General features: G+C 45.4%; 1 protein-coding gene across 3 annotated transcripts in view; it reads right to left on the bottom strand.

The window, feature by feature from the left end:
- Nucleotides 1-15,915, bottom strand: part of tox3 (TOX high mobility group box family member 3) — a 108,893-nt gene that overhangs the window by 21,040 nt on the left and 71,938 nt on the right. For all 3 annotated transcript variants that reach the window (XM_033036344.1, XM_033036345.1, XM_033036346.1), the window contains exons 3-5: nt 14,710-14,961; nt 4,135-4,404; nt 1,510-1,737 (exon numbers count right to left, since the gene is read on the bottom strand). In XM_033036344.1, coding sequence (XP_032892235.1) covers nt 1,510-1,737; nt 4,135-4,404; nt 14,710-14,961 — 750 coding nt within the window. The remainder of the gene's footprint in view (nt 1-1,509; nt 1,738-4,134; nt 4,405-14,709; nt 14,962-15,915) is intronic.

Here is a 15,915-nt window from a genome sequence, read left to right as displayed (position 1 = left end):
TGCCTTAAAGATGTCCATTGACTAATTCGTGTAGGATTAGGGTAAATGGGCCCATGATGTGGGGGGGTAAAAAGCATCGGTTTCTGGGCCATATGATTCCAACAAATCTCCATAAAACCACCGTGACCTTGAAATACAGATCATTAAGTTCTGGGAATTTAGTGTTTATTTTCTGGCACTTCCTTATTGCACCAATATAATTTCTCCTGCCTCACTCTGTGAAGACCCCACTTGAATTTTGGCTCATATTTTCCTTTTACTAATCATTTCTGCAACTTGTGTTTACATTTGTAGTTGCTCTATTAATCTGATATCCCACTTATACTTCCCTTATTAATATAGCAATTTCTTGACCCCGACCCGATACATCACCTAACCGTGTTCTCCAGAGATGCTGCCCGACCCGCTGAGTTAATCCAACACTTTTGTGTCTTTTTTTTGTAAACCAGCATCTGCAGTTCCTTGTATCTCAATGTCCTCCTCCTTTGCTGACCAAAAATAAATAAATCCCACATTCATCTCTTTAATTACTCCTTTTATTACTCTTTGTTACTCCTCTTTAATGGTAATAGTAGATACATCGATGTTATACTATTTTTAATTTCAAGATTAACTATTGATCCTTTTAACTTTACTAACTTTTCAGTTCTCAGTGTTATCTTTCAGCACGTTGATATGATTATACCTCAGAAACCAGCTTTGCACTTACTGAAGGATTCGATTGAAAGACACAGCATGGTAACAGGCCTTTGGGCCCACCGTATCCATGCCGACCATCAATCACCCCTTCACACTACTTCTATGTTCTCCCACTTTCGTCTCCACTCTTGACACACTTGGGCCAATTTACAGAGGCCAATTAACCTGCAAACCCGCACGTCTTTGGGATGTGGGATGGAAAGGAGGACCCCTACGCGGTCACGGGGAGAGCGTGCAAACTCCACACGCAGACAGCACTTCGAGGTCAGGGTCGAACCGGGGTCTCAGGCACTGTGAGGCAGGAGCTCTACCAGCCGAGCCACTGTGCTACCCAGTCTCATGGTTAAAATGTCCTGCAGTCATTTTAACATCAATACATTAACATAACCTATCTATTTCTGCAAGTGAAAATGTGATTTATAAGTTCATAAGTGATAGGAGCAGAATTAGGTCATTCAACCCATCAAGTCTACTCTGCCATTCAATCATGGCTGATCTATCTTTCCCTCTCAACCCCATTTCCCCCATAGCCCCTGACACACACATAGTAATCAGGAATCTAGCAATCTCCACCTTAAAAATATCCATTGACTTGGCCTCCACAGCCTTCTGTGGCAATGAATTCCACAGATTCACCACCCTCTGATTAAAGAAACTTCTTCTCATCTCCTTTCAAAAGGTACGTCCTTTTATTCTGACGCTGTGGCCTCTAGTCTGTGACTCTCCCACAAGTGGAGATGTCCTCTCCACATCCACTCGGTCGGTGGATCGTAACTCCGCCACCGTCAATGGAGAGAATCGAGGAGTTACCTGTTTTTGTTCCTCGCCCAGGCTGTCCCACATGGACGCCACGATTTTGGAAACTTCTCCGAAGGTTGCGTTGGGGTTTTGCCCCTTGATGGCAGCTTGGGTGTCCCTGAAGAACAGGGCGTAAGCAGACACCGGCTTCTGCGGCTCGTTTGGATCTTTCTTCTTCTTCTTCTTTGGCGTCTTGGGTTTCTTCCCCGTATCCACGGCGGCTCGTTTCTCCACGCTGACCTGAAAGAGGATCATAGAGTCATAGAGTGTGGAAACAGGCCCTTCGGCCCAACTTGCCCACACCGGCCAACATGCCCCAGCTACACTAATCCCACCTGCCCGCGATTGGCCCTTATCCCTCCAAACCTGTCCTATCCATGTACCTGTCTAACTGTTTCTTAAATGTTGGGATAGTCCCAGCCTCAACTACCTCCTCTGGCAGCTCGTTCCATACACCCACCACCCTTTGTGTGAAAATGTTTCCCCTCAGATTCCTATTAAATCTTTTCCCCTTCTCCTTAAACCTACGTCCTCTGGCCCTCGATTCCACTACTCTGGGCAAGAGATTCTGTGCATCTACCCGATCTATTCCTCTCATGATTTTACACACTTCCATAGGATCACACCTCATCCTCCTGCGCTACAAGGAATAGAATCCCAGCCTACTCAACCTCTCCCCATAGCTCAGACCCTTGAGTCCTGGCAATATCCTCGTAAACCTTTTCTGTACCCTTTCCAGCTTGACAACATCTTTCCTGTAACATGGTGCCCAAGACTGAACACATGATACGGTCTCACCAATGTCTTGTATAACTGCAACATGACCTCCCAACTTCTATACTCGATACTCTGACTGATGATGGCCAATGTGCCAAAAGCCTTTTTGACCACCCTGTCTACCTTCAAGTAACGAGATTGCACAAAGCGCTCACTTCAAGGCGATTAAAACTGTAAGAATTTGCAAATGCATTAGTTTACATTATGTGGAAAAACGATCATTCATTTAAGGCACTAATGCTTCCTAACATGGGCAAAATTGAAAGAACAAATATTTGTACAATTACTTCCAGATAAATCAAAAAAATGTCAATGTATGAAATGGCTTTAGGCACTTAAATGCACAGCATACTCTTGAATCCAACAGGATTTAGCAAGAGCAGGTCAAAGCTTTAAGCAATCAAATAGTGGCAGCCCTTTCTTGATCGAGATTAGCTAACTGGGTTTAAAACAATCTCCAAAGTGCTAGACAGTACAAAAGCAGTGCAAGGCAGATTAGTTAATCAAATATCATTCAAAGCAAACTTAAAAATCACAAATATCTAGTGAAAATTAACTGTGACATCCAATGGATCTGTTCATTAGCTTTCATTTTTTAAATGTCCTGAAGGCACTCAGGCAATTATTGACCTTGAAATTCAGTTTATCCGCACTTCAACCAAACCCCATCTGCAAATAAATCAAAATCGTAAACACACTGTCTTGACGTTAAAGCATTGTCGTCTCTCAGTAAGAATAATTCCCATTGTATGCAAGTGAGAATATTAGTTGCACCGTACAGCTTTAAGCAGACACTTGTACAATGTAGAAACAAGGAACTGCTGGTGCTGGTTTACAAAAAAAGAGATACAAAGTGCTGGAGTAACTCAGCAGGCCAGGCAGCGTCTCTGGTGAATGTGGATAGGTGACGTTTCGGGACTCACCTCTTCAGACCATGGAGAAGCTATGGCGAAAGGACACAAAGTGCTGGATGGAGTGGCTCAGCGGGTGAGGCAGCGTGTCTGGAGAACATGGACAGGTGACGTTTCAGGTCAGGAACCTTCTTCAAAACCAGCATCTGCAGCACCTTGTGTCTACACTGAAGATGAACATGACATAAGACAGACACAAAATGCTGGAGTAACTCAGCGGGCCAGGCAGCATCTATGGAGAGAAGGAATGGGTGACGTTTCGGGTCTTCAGACTGAGTCACCCGTTCCTTCTCTCCAGAGATGCTGCCTATCCCGCCGAGTCATGGGCCTGTCCCACTTACGCGATTTTTTCGCCAGGGTGTCGCCTGTATGGTCGTGAGTAGTCTCCCTCAGTCACCAAAAAAGAGTCGTAACGTCTTTCTGGTCGCCGCTGGATTTTCAACATGTTGAAAATGTTCGCCGACCTATGACGGGTGCCGGCAGTCGCCGAAAAAGTTGCCTAAGTGGGACAGGCCCTTGACTCCAGCATTTGGTATCCATCATCTGCTTTAACCAACATCTGCAGTTCCTCGCTGCATGAAGGACAATAGACAATAGACAATAGGTGCAGGAGTAGGCCATTCTGCCCTTCGAGCCAGCACCGCCATTCAATGTGATCATGGCTGATCATCCCCAATCAGTACCCCGTTCCTGCCTTCTCCCCATATCCCCTGACTCCACTATTTTTAAGAGCCCTATCTAGCTCTCTCTTGAAAGCATCCAGAGAACCTGCCTCCACCGCCCTCTGAGGCAGAGAATTCCACAGACTCACCACTCTCTGCGAGAAAAAGTGTTTCCTCGTCTCCGTTCTAAATGGCTTACTCCTTATTCTTAAACTGTGTGGCCCCTGGTTCTGGACTCCCCCAACATGGCATCGATATTAGTGACGGCTGGGAAGCAGGCTACATACCCTGTTGAATTCCTCCGCATCATCCTCGTTTACGGAGCTGGACGGAGACGGGGTGGCCGACTTGCTGGCGGGGGGCGAGGGGGAATTCTGCGGCATCTTGCCCCCTCCTATATTCAACCCCAACTGGGCGCTCAGCTGAGACTGGTTAATGGTGGTGAGCTGACTGTGTTGCATTAATCCGGCTTGGTTGACATCAGCCATGTGGACAACTGCCCGTATTGCCATGTTGGCATCATGGTGGTATTGGGCAACTTGCGCCCGGCCCAAGTCCTACATTGGAAGAAGAAAAAAAGAGAAACCGATTGATTGGTACTTTATACTTTATTAGCACGTGCGACAGGTCACAGCGGAAAATCCTTTGCTTTGCGCACCGTCCACAAGGTATGCAAAGGGTTGCCACACAAAGGGCACCGGAAAAGTTATAAATGATTAATTATCGTCCCCTCTTTGCTCTCGGCAGCCGTCGAAGATCGAGGTGGGCCGTCGGAGCTCCGAAGACCTTTGTCATCGTGGAACAGCACAGCACAGGAACAGGCCCTTCGGCCCACATTGTCTATGCCCAACATGATGCCAACACCAACACTTATCTGCCTGCAGATACTCCTGCTCCCACTATCAAGGAGACACGGTGGTGCAGCGGGTAGGGTTGCTGCCCTACGGCTCAAGAGACCTAGGTTCGATCCCAACTGCGGGGGCTGTCCGCACGGAGTTTGTGCATTCCGCCCGTGACCACGTGGGTTCTCTCCGGGAGCTCCAGTCTCTCCCCCCTCCCCTCCCTCCGCACTCCAAAGACGTGCAGGTCCGCAGGTCAATTTTCCCTTGACAAAAGCTAAATTATCCCTGGTGTGTAGGGCAGTGCTAATGCAGGGGGTGGTCGCTGGGCGGTGCAGCAAGTTCAAAATAATGTTACACTGGACACAGAGCTTTGTTGCAAATGAAGACAACGGGTTGATTGACTACATCCTCAAGGGTAAGATCCTCTTTACGTTTTCTATAAGTGGCTGGCTCCATGCATTCAGGTGAGAGGAACATTCTACTTGCAGTGGTGGCTGGGCAGGGGAAGGACCATTGAAGACTACAGGACAAGGCAGATCAGTGAAATGTAAATGACTGTGAATATTGGCAACACAGTTCAAGAAAAATGGATGGAGAGGAAATGATAGATGGAAAGGTATGAACGACAGAAAGGTTTTTACGCAGAGGACGGTGAATACGGGATCGGGACGACAGATGGCACAATGGGCTAAGTGTTCGGCTGGCAACCGGAAGGCAGCCGGTTCGCATCCCGCTTGGAGTGCATACTGTCGTTGTGTCCTTGGGCAAGACACTTCACCCACCTTTGCCTGTGTGTGAATGTGTGTGAGTGATTGGTGGTGGTCCGAGGGGCCGTAGGCGCAGATTGGCAGCCACGCTTCCGTCAGTCTGCCCCAGGGCAGCTGTGGCTACAGAAGTAGCTTACCACCACCGAGTGTGACTGAGGAGTGAATGAATAATGCAATGTAAAGCGCCTTGAGTATTAGAAAGGCGCTATATAAATCCCATCCATTATTATTATTATTACCTGGAACACACTTTCAGCAGAAATGTTGGCGGCATTTAAAAGACTTCTGGCTTAAGACTTGATATGCAGGGCAAGGAGGGATATGGGTCATGTGCAGGTAGAGGTGATGGTATTGGCATCAGGTTCAGCACAGACATCGTGGGCTGAAGGGCCTATTTTTGTGCTGTACTGTTCAATGTTCCACGTACCAATTGCACTTTAAATGCATTCAAAAACGCTCAACCTTGGTTGAGATTGATTGATTGAAAACAGATCCCTTGGCCAACCGAGTCCATGCCAATCATCGATGGCCCATTCACAGTAAGTCGACGTTATCCCACTTTCTCATCCACTCCCTACGCACCAGAGATCCAATTTACAGAGGGCCAATTAACCTACAAACCCACACGTCTTTAGGATGTGGGTGGAAACCAGAGCAGCCTGAGGAAGCCCACGCGGTCACAGTGAGGACGTGAAAACTCCACACAGACAGTATCCGAGGTCAGGATCAAACCCGGGTCTTTGGCCTTGTGAGCCAGTGGCTCTAGCAGCCGTGCCACTGTGTCTATGTCAATGCCAACTATTTCCATAAGGTCAAGTTATGATGAGGCGATTACTTTGGAGTTGAAGTTATGATGAGGCTTAGTGTGGAGTTGACTTCCATGTAAAACTGGTGATCCAGAAATTAGATTGTTTTATGCTTAATGCGTTCAAGTCAGACATTTTAGTTGGAGTTCTCCAATGAATTCATTCTATATCATTGCCACTAAAATAACCTCCTGCAGTGCTTGCAGAAGAAAGCTATTTTGCAATTTCTCTTTTAGTTTAGTTTAGTTTAGTTTAGTTTAGAGAAACAGCACGGGAACAGGCCCTTCAGCGCACCGAGTCCACGCCGACCAGCGATCCCCGCACATTAACACTATCCTACTTACACGAGGGACAATGTTGAATTTATACCAGGCCAATTAGCCGACAAACCCGTAGGTTTTTGAAGTGTGGGAGGAAATTGAAGATCTCAGAGAAGGCCCACGCAGGTCACTGGGAGAACGTGCAAACTCCGTAGAGACAGCACCGGTAGTCGGGATCGAACTCGGGTCTCTGGCGCTGTAACAGCTGCCGGGCAACAACTCTACTGCTACGCCAACGTGCCGCCCTTCTTGGACCTTGGACTTCATGATAAAATGTTATTGCCATGCCTAAGTGCCACAGGTCACTCTCCAGTAAGGGACACAAAGTGCTGGAGTAACTCCGCAGGTCAGTCAGCATCTCTGGAGAACATGAATAGATGACCTTTTTGGTTCAGGATCATTCCTCACTTTGGATTTGATCATCTAATTTTCTAATAAGAAAGTTTCTATAAGATCCCCCCTCAATCTTCTAAATTCTAGCGAGTACAAGCCGAGTCTATCTATGAAGAAAGACTGGATAGACTCGGCTTGTACTCACTAGAATTTAGAAGATTGAGGGGGGATCTTATAGAAACTTACAAAATTCTTAAGGGGTTGGACAGGCTAGATGCAGGAAGATTGTTCCCGATGTTGGGGAAGTCCAGAACAAGGGGTCACAGTTTAAGGATAAGGGGGAAGTCTTTTAGGACCGAGATGAGAAAAGAAATTCTCACACAGAGAATGGTGAATCTGTGGAATTCTCTGCCACAGAAGGTAGTTGAGGCCAGTTCATTGGCTATATTTAAGAGGGAGTTAGATGGGACCCTTGTGGCTAATGGGATCAGGGGGTATGGGGAGAAGGCAGGTACAGGATACTGAGTTGGATGATCAGCCATGATCATATTGAATGGCGGTGCAGGCTCGAAGGGCCGAATGGCCTACTCCTGCACCTATTTTCTATGTTTCTATCTGTAATAACTGAAAAAATGGTTCTCTCACATCCTTGCCTTAGGTGAGCATCAGAAGTAAAATATATAAATGATATTGTAATCAAAACTCATGCCATGTTTCCAATTTGTGATTGAAGAAAAAAAGTCACCACATAGCTAACGTCTCATTTTGACTTTTATCATATTGCATCCTTACATTGCCACATGGACAGGCCATTCAACCCATCTTACAATATGTCTGCTACTGTGAAAATGATTAAAAATTAGTTTTCAAAAATGTTGATTGCAATCAAAGACTTGGTGTTGATTTGTCAATGGGTGGAATTGATGTACTTGTTAGAGTGTGTGATCAGCCACAATTGTCACTGATGAATTCAAGAGGTGACTGGAAATTTGGTAAACCTATAGGTCCTTAAGATGAGCTTTGACAGCACTCAAAGCCTTTATTAACAATTTCGCCCTTCACAAACCTCATACCTTTTGCCAATTGATAACATTGTTCTAGATAAACGATTTTCAGTCACTCCATTTTCACCAACCTTGTTAACTTCTTTAAAATGCATTGCACCACATTCCACAATTGCAGGGTCATGCAAGCTATTTTATCTCCTGTTAGTGTTATTGTGCTAAAAATCTCACAGGTATTTTTTATGGTAGGAAAACAAAGATCTTATTGAGGTGCATAAAATCATAAGAAGAATAGATCGGGTAGATGCACAGAGCCTCTTGCCCAGAGTAGGTGAATCGAGGACCAGGTTTAAGGTGAAGGGGAAAAGATTTTATAGGAATCTGAGGGGTCACTTTTTCACACAAAGGGAGGTGGGTGTATGGAACAAGCTGCCAGAGGAGGTAGTTAAGGCTGGGACTATCCCAACATTTAAGAGACAGTTAGACTATTACATGGATAGGACAGGCTTGGAGGGATATGGACCAAACGCAGTCAGGTGGGACTAGTGTAGCTGGGACATGTTGGCGTTGTGGGAAAGTTGGGCTGAAGGCCCTGGTCCAACACTGTATCACTCTATGACTTTATGACTCTAATATAAACAACTATGCAGTCCAACACTTTGTCCAAATGAACAAAAATCCAGATATTAAAAATTTTATGATAATAATAATAACAATAAATTTTGTTTGCAGGCGCCTTTCAAAGTCTCAAGGACACCTTACAGAAATTAACGAGTAAAAAAACATATAGTCGGAGTGAAATAAATAATAAGGACATCACCAATACACAAATTAAAGACAGAATTCGCTCCAAAGACAAAAAATCAAAAACACAATGTGAAGGGAGAGCAGCGGCAGCTAAAGCGCGCCAGCGTCCACTCTCCCTTCCGACAGCCATCATGGACACAGACTAAAATAATCACTTACACACGAAAAATCGTCCCCCCACAATGGTTACCACTGTGGGGGAAGGCACAATGTCCAGTCCCCATCCCCAGTTCTCCCAAAGTCAGGCCTATGATGCAGTTCACCAGACAAGGCTGCTAATTCACTAAATTGATTAAAAACGTGAATTGATTTAAATGTTGCGCACAATGTTTATACATAAAAAGGGCAACAGTTTGTGGCTTAAATTCGTCACAAATCACTGCAAAAAAAAAAAACCATTATGGGAAGGTTTGCTTGGAGGTAAAAATTGGCAGATAAATGCGTGCTCCACGTTTATAGCGCAAAAACAATTTCATTTTAGTGTTAATGAATATTCACTAAGAGGATTTGGCACACAAGTACAACTATACCACAATATGTTTGATATATAAAGCAATTCTCTTTTTTTAGTGTGCTATTAGATGCATCAATTCACATTTCAATTAAAATGGGGATTGCAACCTCATTTGTAGTCTTGCCTGGAAACATGGCGTAGGGCAATATTTCCACAGAACACTGAAATGTAGACTCCGATACGTACAATTTACTGAGATAGATCTCTCCTGTAAACTGGTGTCGTGAATATTACGCAGACGCTGGTGAATTGCGCCGAATATTATAGAACATATACTCGCGCATTAGCAAGGGCCGTAAGAAAATGCTGCTGGCTCCTGACATTCACTGGCCCTCTCGAGTTAATATCGGAATTCATTAAAAACTAACCTCACATAGCACACACCACGGTCCCTTAGCACTTCCACGGCAAAGCTGGGAAAGGCCGTTAACAAGTTCAATTCTCATTCAATCTGCACTGCTGCTCTCTCCGAAATGTTTCATTGCAAGAAGAGGGATAAAATAATCTATATGGTAATTATGAGGATAAATGCCCCAGCTACTTTCACCAACAGGAAAGGTCAGCTTTATTCTGGTGTTTTATCAGCTCATGGGCACATACTCCCTGCCTGGCAATTTATATGTGAACTGTGCTTCCTCTCTTCCCCCCCCCCCCCCCCCCCCCCCATCTTCACTCCCCCCCCCCCCCCCCCTCTTTCACTCACCCCAACCCCTCCCCATTCATAACTTCCTGCAGAAACAAGCCCTTAAACCAAAATGAGGAAAAATGAAATTCTGCATGCCGGCACAGTATATAATAGCGCGGAGATAAATTGTTCAGCTGCGGCCCCTCAAACCTCCTGGGCTGAAGAATTTTTTTTTTTGTGGGTATTCAGAACTTGTTCAACATGATTTCATTTCATTTCTGGCAGAGGCCGGGAAAAGTAAATTACAGAATCAATCATACAGAAGGTCAGAGTGAGACTTCATTACAAGTATTGCATGCCTGCATGAATATCTTTCATTTCTGACTGACCCAATATGTCACAATAGCTGTCTAGTAAAAATTCCACTTTCCGAAACTGATGTTGTACAGAATCCATTGCTATTCAGTGGGCTGGACAGATTACAGAGAGGTGTTAAGAGAATGTGCAGAGAAACACAAGGCATAGATTCGAGCAAATGTCACGGGATAAATATACAATTATTATAAAGCAATAAAATAATACTAAAAGGAGATTTTATCAATGGGCTCAACTTAATTAAATTTGAATTCAGTATTAAGGTAATATTAAAATGAAAGTACAGACTGCGATTTAGTGGAACTGTGTATATCAGAAATATTTTTAAATCCAAGTGTAAATTAAAGGTCAATAAGATGATATTTCCCAAACAAAGTTAAGAGGTGCGATCTCACAATGCAGTCCACATGTAAGATAATGAACAAATAGAGTCAGAGGGATACAGAGTGAAAACAGGCCCTTCGGCCCAACTTGCCCACACCGACCAACACGTCGCATTTACACTAGTCCCACCTGCCTGTGTTTGGCCCATACACCTCCAAACCTAGATTCTTGATTAGTACGGGTGTCTGGGTTTATGGGGAGAATCAAGAGAATGGGGTTAGGAGGGAGAGATGGATCAGCCACGATTGAAAGGCCCAAATGGCCTAATTCTGCCCCTCTCACTTATGAGCTTATGATGGTTGTTTGCTGCCAAATTAGTCACCTATTTTGGTGTAAAATAAATTTGTTCAACGGAAGTGAATATTTACCATTGTCTGTCATGAAAGCAAAATACTTCCTTTGAGCAAAAAATGCCAGTCATGCTGAGACCAAGCACTGAGATCACCACATAAAAGAGCGCAAAGTGTTTAATCTTTCCCTCCCCCCAAACGAGCACTATATATATTTTTTAAATTTAGGACCCAGATATATTTCTGTCCAATCTGCTTTTCATTCACCACGGTGGCGCAGCGGTAGAGTTGCTGCCGTACAGCACCAGCGACCCAGGTTCAATCCTGACGAAGGGTGCTGCCTGTGCGGAGTTTGTACGTTCTCCCTGTGACCTGCGTGGGTTTTCTCCAGGTGCTCCGGTTTCCTCCCACACTCCAGAGACGTACAGGTTTGTAGGCTAATTGAGGCACAGATAGATAGAAAATAGGTGCAGGAGTAGGCCATTCGGCCCCTCGAGCCAGCACCGCCATTCAATATGATCATGGCTGATCCACCAACAAAACGAACAATTTTACTGAAGTTATTTTACACTGATTCCTGATGAATTATGAAGGAAGGAATCTGGAGCCGTCTTCTAACTAATACACGTGACAATAAACTGAAGAAGGGTCTCGACCCGTAACGTTACCCATTCCTTCTCTCCGGAGATGCTGCCTGTCCCGCTGAGACACTCCATGTCGATCTTCGGTTTAAACCAGCATCTGCAGCATCGAACTTCAGATAGCCCTTGGTTTCTCTCTCCTTCCCGTTCCCAGTTCTCCCACATCTTACTGCCTCCGCATACAATCTATCTTTGTCCCGCCCCCTCCCCGACATCAGTCTGAAGAAGGGTCTCGGCCCGAAACGTCGCCCATTCCTTCTCTCCAGAGATGCTGCCTGTCCCGCTGAGTTACTCCAGCATTTCGTGTCCATCTTCGGTTTAAACCAGCATCTGCAGTTCCTTCCTACACAACAAACTGAAACTAAAACTATATGCTGAGAGAGGTAAAGGAGATGTGCGGGGCAATTTTTTTTTACAGAGTGGCGAATGCCTGGAAAATGGTGCCAGGGGTGGTGGTGGTGGGGCAGATATAATAGGGGCATGTAACACCTTTTTAGGGATATGCAGGGAATGGCCAGCTATGGATCACATGCAGGCAGAGGAGATTAGTTTATCTTGGTGTTCTGCTCGATATGGACATGTTGCTATACCGTTCCGTGTTCTGAAAGGATGTTGTGGAAACATTTCATCATCATTTGAAGATTTAAATATCAGCATTTTATGATCCAATCATAAAGAAAGCCCCTTACTTCCTTAGAGGAGATTCAGTATGTCAACGAATATTCTGCAGAACCTCTGCAGGTGTACAGTAGAGAGCATATTGACTGGTTGCATCACAGCCTGTACACAAACAGGGAAGAAACTGTCCCTGAATCTGGAGGTGTGTATTTTCACACTTCTGTACCCAAGAGCGGAACTCGCTATCAAAACATGGAGGGGTCCGGGGGACACAATTTTTTGGTGGCCACGCACACATGCGCACATTCACACACACACACACGCGCGCGAGGCTTCGGAGGCTCAATCCAGCGCTAAATGCAGCTCAACACTGCCTGTCTCACCGGGTTAACTACAGCACTGTCTGGACTGACGGGACACCAGTGCTGCTTCTCCGCGCTGCCCATATTTCCCGCAAGTCCAGGAAGGGCTGTAGGTTCACCTGGCGGGACAGGCAGAGTTGAGCTGGGTTTAGCGCTGTTTCTCTGCACTGGCTGTGGGCCTGAGGGCACCGCGCCCGTCTGAATCCCGACCTCACTGGCCACCCGTGGGGTGGGGGGGCACTCGGGACAGCGCCGGAGAGCCGGCCGGGATCGATCCTGGCTGCGGATGAGGCGCAGGTCTGTGCCACGTCTCCCTCCTCCAATCACCACATTCTATCCTCAGTCCCACCCCACCCCCACTCCTCCCTCCTCCAATCATCATGTCCCACCCCCATTGCCTGCTGACCGACGTCACGTTCGTTCAATCGGCGCCCTCGATCAACAGTCCCATCCCCACTGTCTCGCGGAAAGCGGAGATTTCACCAAGTTTTAAAATCTTGTCCCCCACCTCTCCAAACATGGGGGGGGGGGATGTGTCCCCTCTGCCCCCCCCCCCTCCTATCTTTGTCCCCTCTGCCCCTGTCTGTACCACTTGCCTGATGGGAGAGGGTAGAGGGGGGTGTGACCGGGGATGAGACTGGTCCTTGTTTATGCTGGTGGCCTTGCAGAGGCAGCCTGAGGTGTAGATGGAGTAAATGGAATACAGTTAGATGGGTAGTTAACAGAATGTACTAACCTTCTCATGAACCTTTCAGCCCTGCCTACAGCTTGCTAATGCTCACAATAGTGCCTTCTTTAACTTGAGCCACAACTGATTACATGAATCGGTGTCATCTGTAGCACCCAAAGAAAGCCGGGAAGCATTTAACAATTTTTTTTGCATGATAAGTCATTATATCCCTTCTGCAGCTGTGACACATTTTGCCTGAATGACTTCCACTTAAATCACCTGCTCCAATGTGAAGACTGGCTCCGCACCCATTGCTAATCTACTGCGCACCACTTCTGATTACATTCTGCAAACATTGAACAGGCAGCTGAAAACACACATCTACACGTTACAGTTGGAAATCCCGACCCACTGTGGATTATGTGAAAGAAAATTAAACAAGTCTAGCCCAGATTCCGTAGTAAATCCAAGACGAGATTAGTAGCTATAGACCAGCATCTGCATTTCCTTCAAAAGCCATGGCCTCTCCCCCAAGCTTCATCTTCCAACTCAAAAACTCAATATCAAAAAGCATTTGGGTTACATGTTTCAACCTGAAGACAGACAAGTTGACTTTCAAATGCACATCAATCAAACACACATGCAAACCCAACACAACAGACAATGAACAATGGGGGCCACCATGAAGAACAATGAAGGATCCCCCTTTGAGGGAGGGGGGTAAATAAAGAGTGACCAGGCGAGGTGGGGGAGGGGGAATTTGTAACTTTGTGAGCGCCCTTTATGGGTGACTATTTGTATACCTTGGCAAGGTATGCAGGCACAGAACTTCACTGCCACTTGTCACATCTGACAATAAAGTCTTCAATTTAATTCAAGAAGCGTCGGAGGGCAATGCAGATTATGGTTTATACCGAAGATGGACACAAAATGCCAAAGGCCGGAACAAATCAGGAAGGTTTGAACAAATTAAAGGACCTTCACTGTACCTCTGTACACATGACATTAATAAACTAAACTTAACATGGTTCTTCCACCACCAAGTGACCAAGGAAGGGTGGAGCCCATAATGGTCCATGCCTAATGCATGTTACAAATAAGTGCAATAAGTCTCCCTCTTCTCCCCTCTCCCATCGGGCAAAAGGTACAGAAGTGTGAAAACGCACCTTCAGATTCAGGGACAGTTTCTTCACAGCTGTTATCAGGCAACTGAACCATCCTACCGTAACCAGAGAGCAGTCCTGAACTACTATCTACCTCATTGGTGACCCTCGGACTATCCTTGATCGAACTTTACTGGCTTTACCTTGCACTAAACGTTATTCCCTTCTCATGTATCTGCCGACTGAGGACGGCTCGATTGTAGTCACGTATTGTCTTTCCACTGACTGGGTAGCACGCGACAAAAAGCTTTTCACTGTACCTCGGTACACCTGACAATAAACTAAACTGTAACTGTAAGAATGGGGTACTTTGCACGCAATAGTATTGAAGTTCCACCTACCACAGCCAAACCGTTGCTGAGCATCCCACCATCTTGGTCCATGATGCTTCTGGATATGGTGATGGAAGGCAGATCCAAGCTCGGCGGGGGGAAATGGGGCGTGAACTCATTCTCCTGAGATGGCAAAGGATCATTGAGGCCTTGGAAGGCAGACACCATGTCGGTCAGTCCCAGGGTGGGCTCCGTTTCGGGCGGTGGGGTTATGGGGGGAATCTCAAACTCTTCGTCTCCAAGGCTTGGCGTGTGGAATGTCTGCGGAGAGAACGGAATGGAAAACCATCAGCATGTCAGGCAGAGCAGCCATGAATGAATGAATGGATGGTTTATTTCGGTCATACATTAAAAATAACACAACTTTACAATCTGTGTGAATATGAACCAACACTGGATCCATTTCAAACAACGTTCGCATAATCAATGACCGAAAAAGGAATCGGCTGAAGCTACAAAGCTTATTTTTGCCTATCCTATACAATTCATAAGATAACCCCGAATATTAGCATTACAAAGGACAGAAAAATAAATAACATTTACTCTAAATTGTAATCCTTACATATTTTACATTATAATCCTTAATTATTTTACATTTTAAGGCTTTTTTGAAAATCGACAGAGAGCTACAAAATTTCAACTCATCACTAAGCCCGTTCCATAATTTGACTCCCAAAACTGAGACACATCTATATTTTACATTGGTTCTCACTTTACATGTTTCAAAAATACACAACCCTCTTAAATTATAATGTCCTTCTCTTAATTTAAATTCAAGGCTGAATGACCACATCTTTACACAAAGGTGGACAAAAATTGCTGGAGAGACTCAGCGGGTGAGGCAGCATCTATGGAGAGAAGGAGTAGGCGACTTTTCGGGTCGAGACCTATCTTCAGTCTGAAGAAGGGTCTCGACCCGAAACGTCGACTATTCCTTCGCTCCATAGATGCTGCCTCACCCGCTGCGTTTCTCCAGCATTATTGTCTACCATCGGTTTTTCCAGCATCTGCAGTTCTTTCTTAAACATCTTTACTGAAGTAGATTTTTACATTGACACCCTGGTTTTATGGTTAGTCAATAAAATGCAAAAAATTCTAATCAGAATGGGCGACAAACTGAGTCTGAACTGACACGCCAAGTGGAGCGTAATCCTGGCCTCATTGGAGATCTTTGATCAATCTTTAATCAGACTTCAATGTTATATCTTTGCACTA

This window comes from Amblyraja radiata, chromosome 17, assembly GCF_010909765.2.
Source record: "Amblyraja radiata isolate CabotCenter1 chromosome 17, sAmbRad1.1.pri, whole genome shotgun sequence".
Classification (NCBI taxonomy): Eukaryota; Metazoa; Chordata; class Chondrichthyes; order Rajiformes; family Rajidae; genus Amblyraja; species Amblyraja radiata.
The sequence above is the reverse complement of the archived record's forward strand: the minus strand, read 5'-3'. Positions and strand labels throughout refer to the sequence as shown.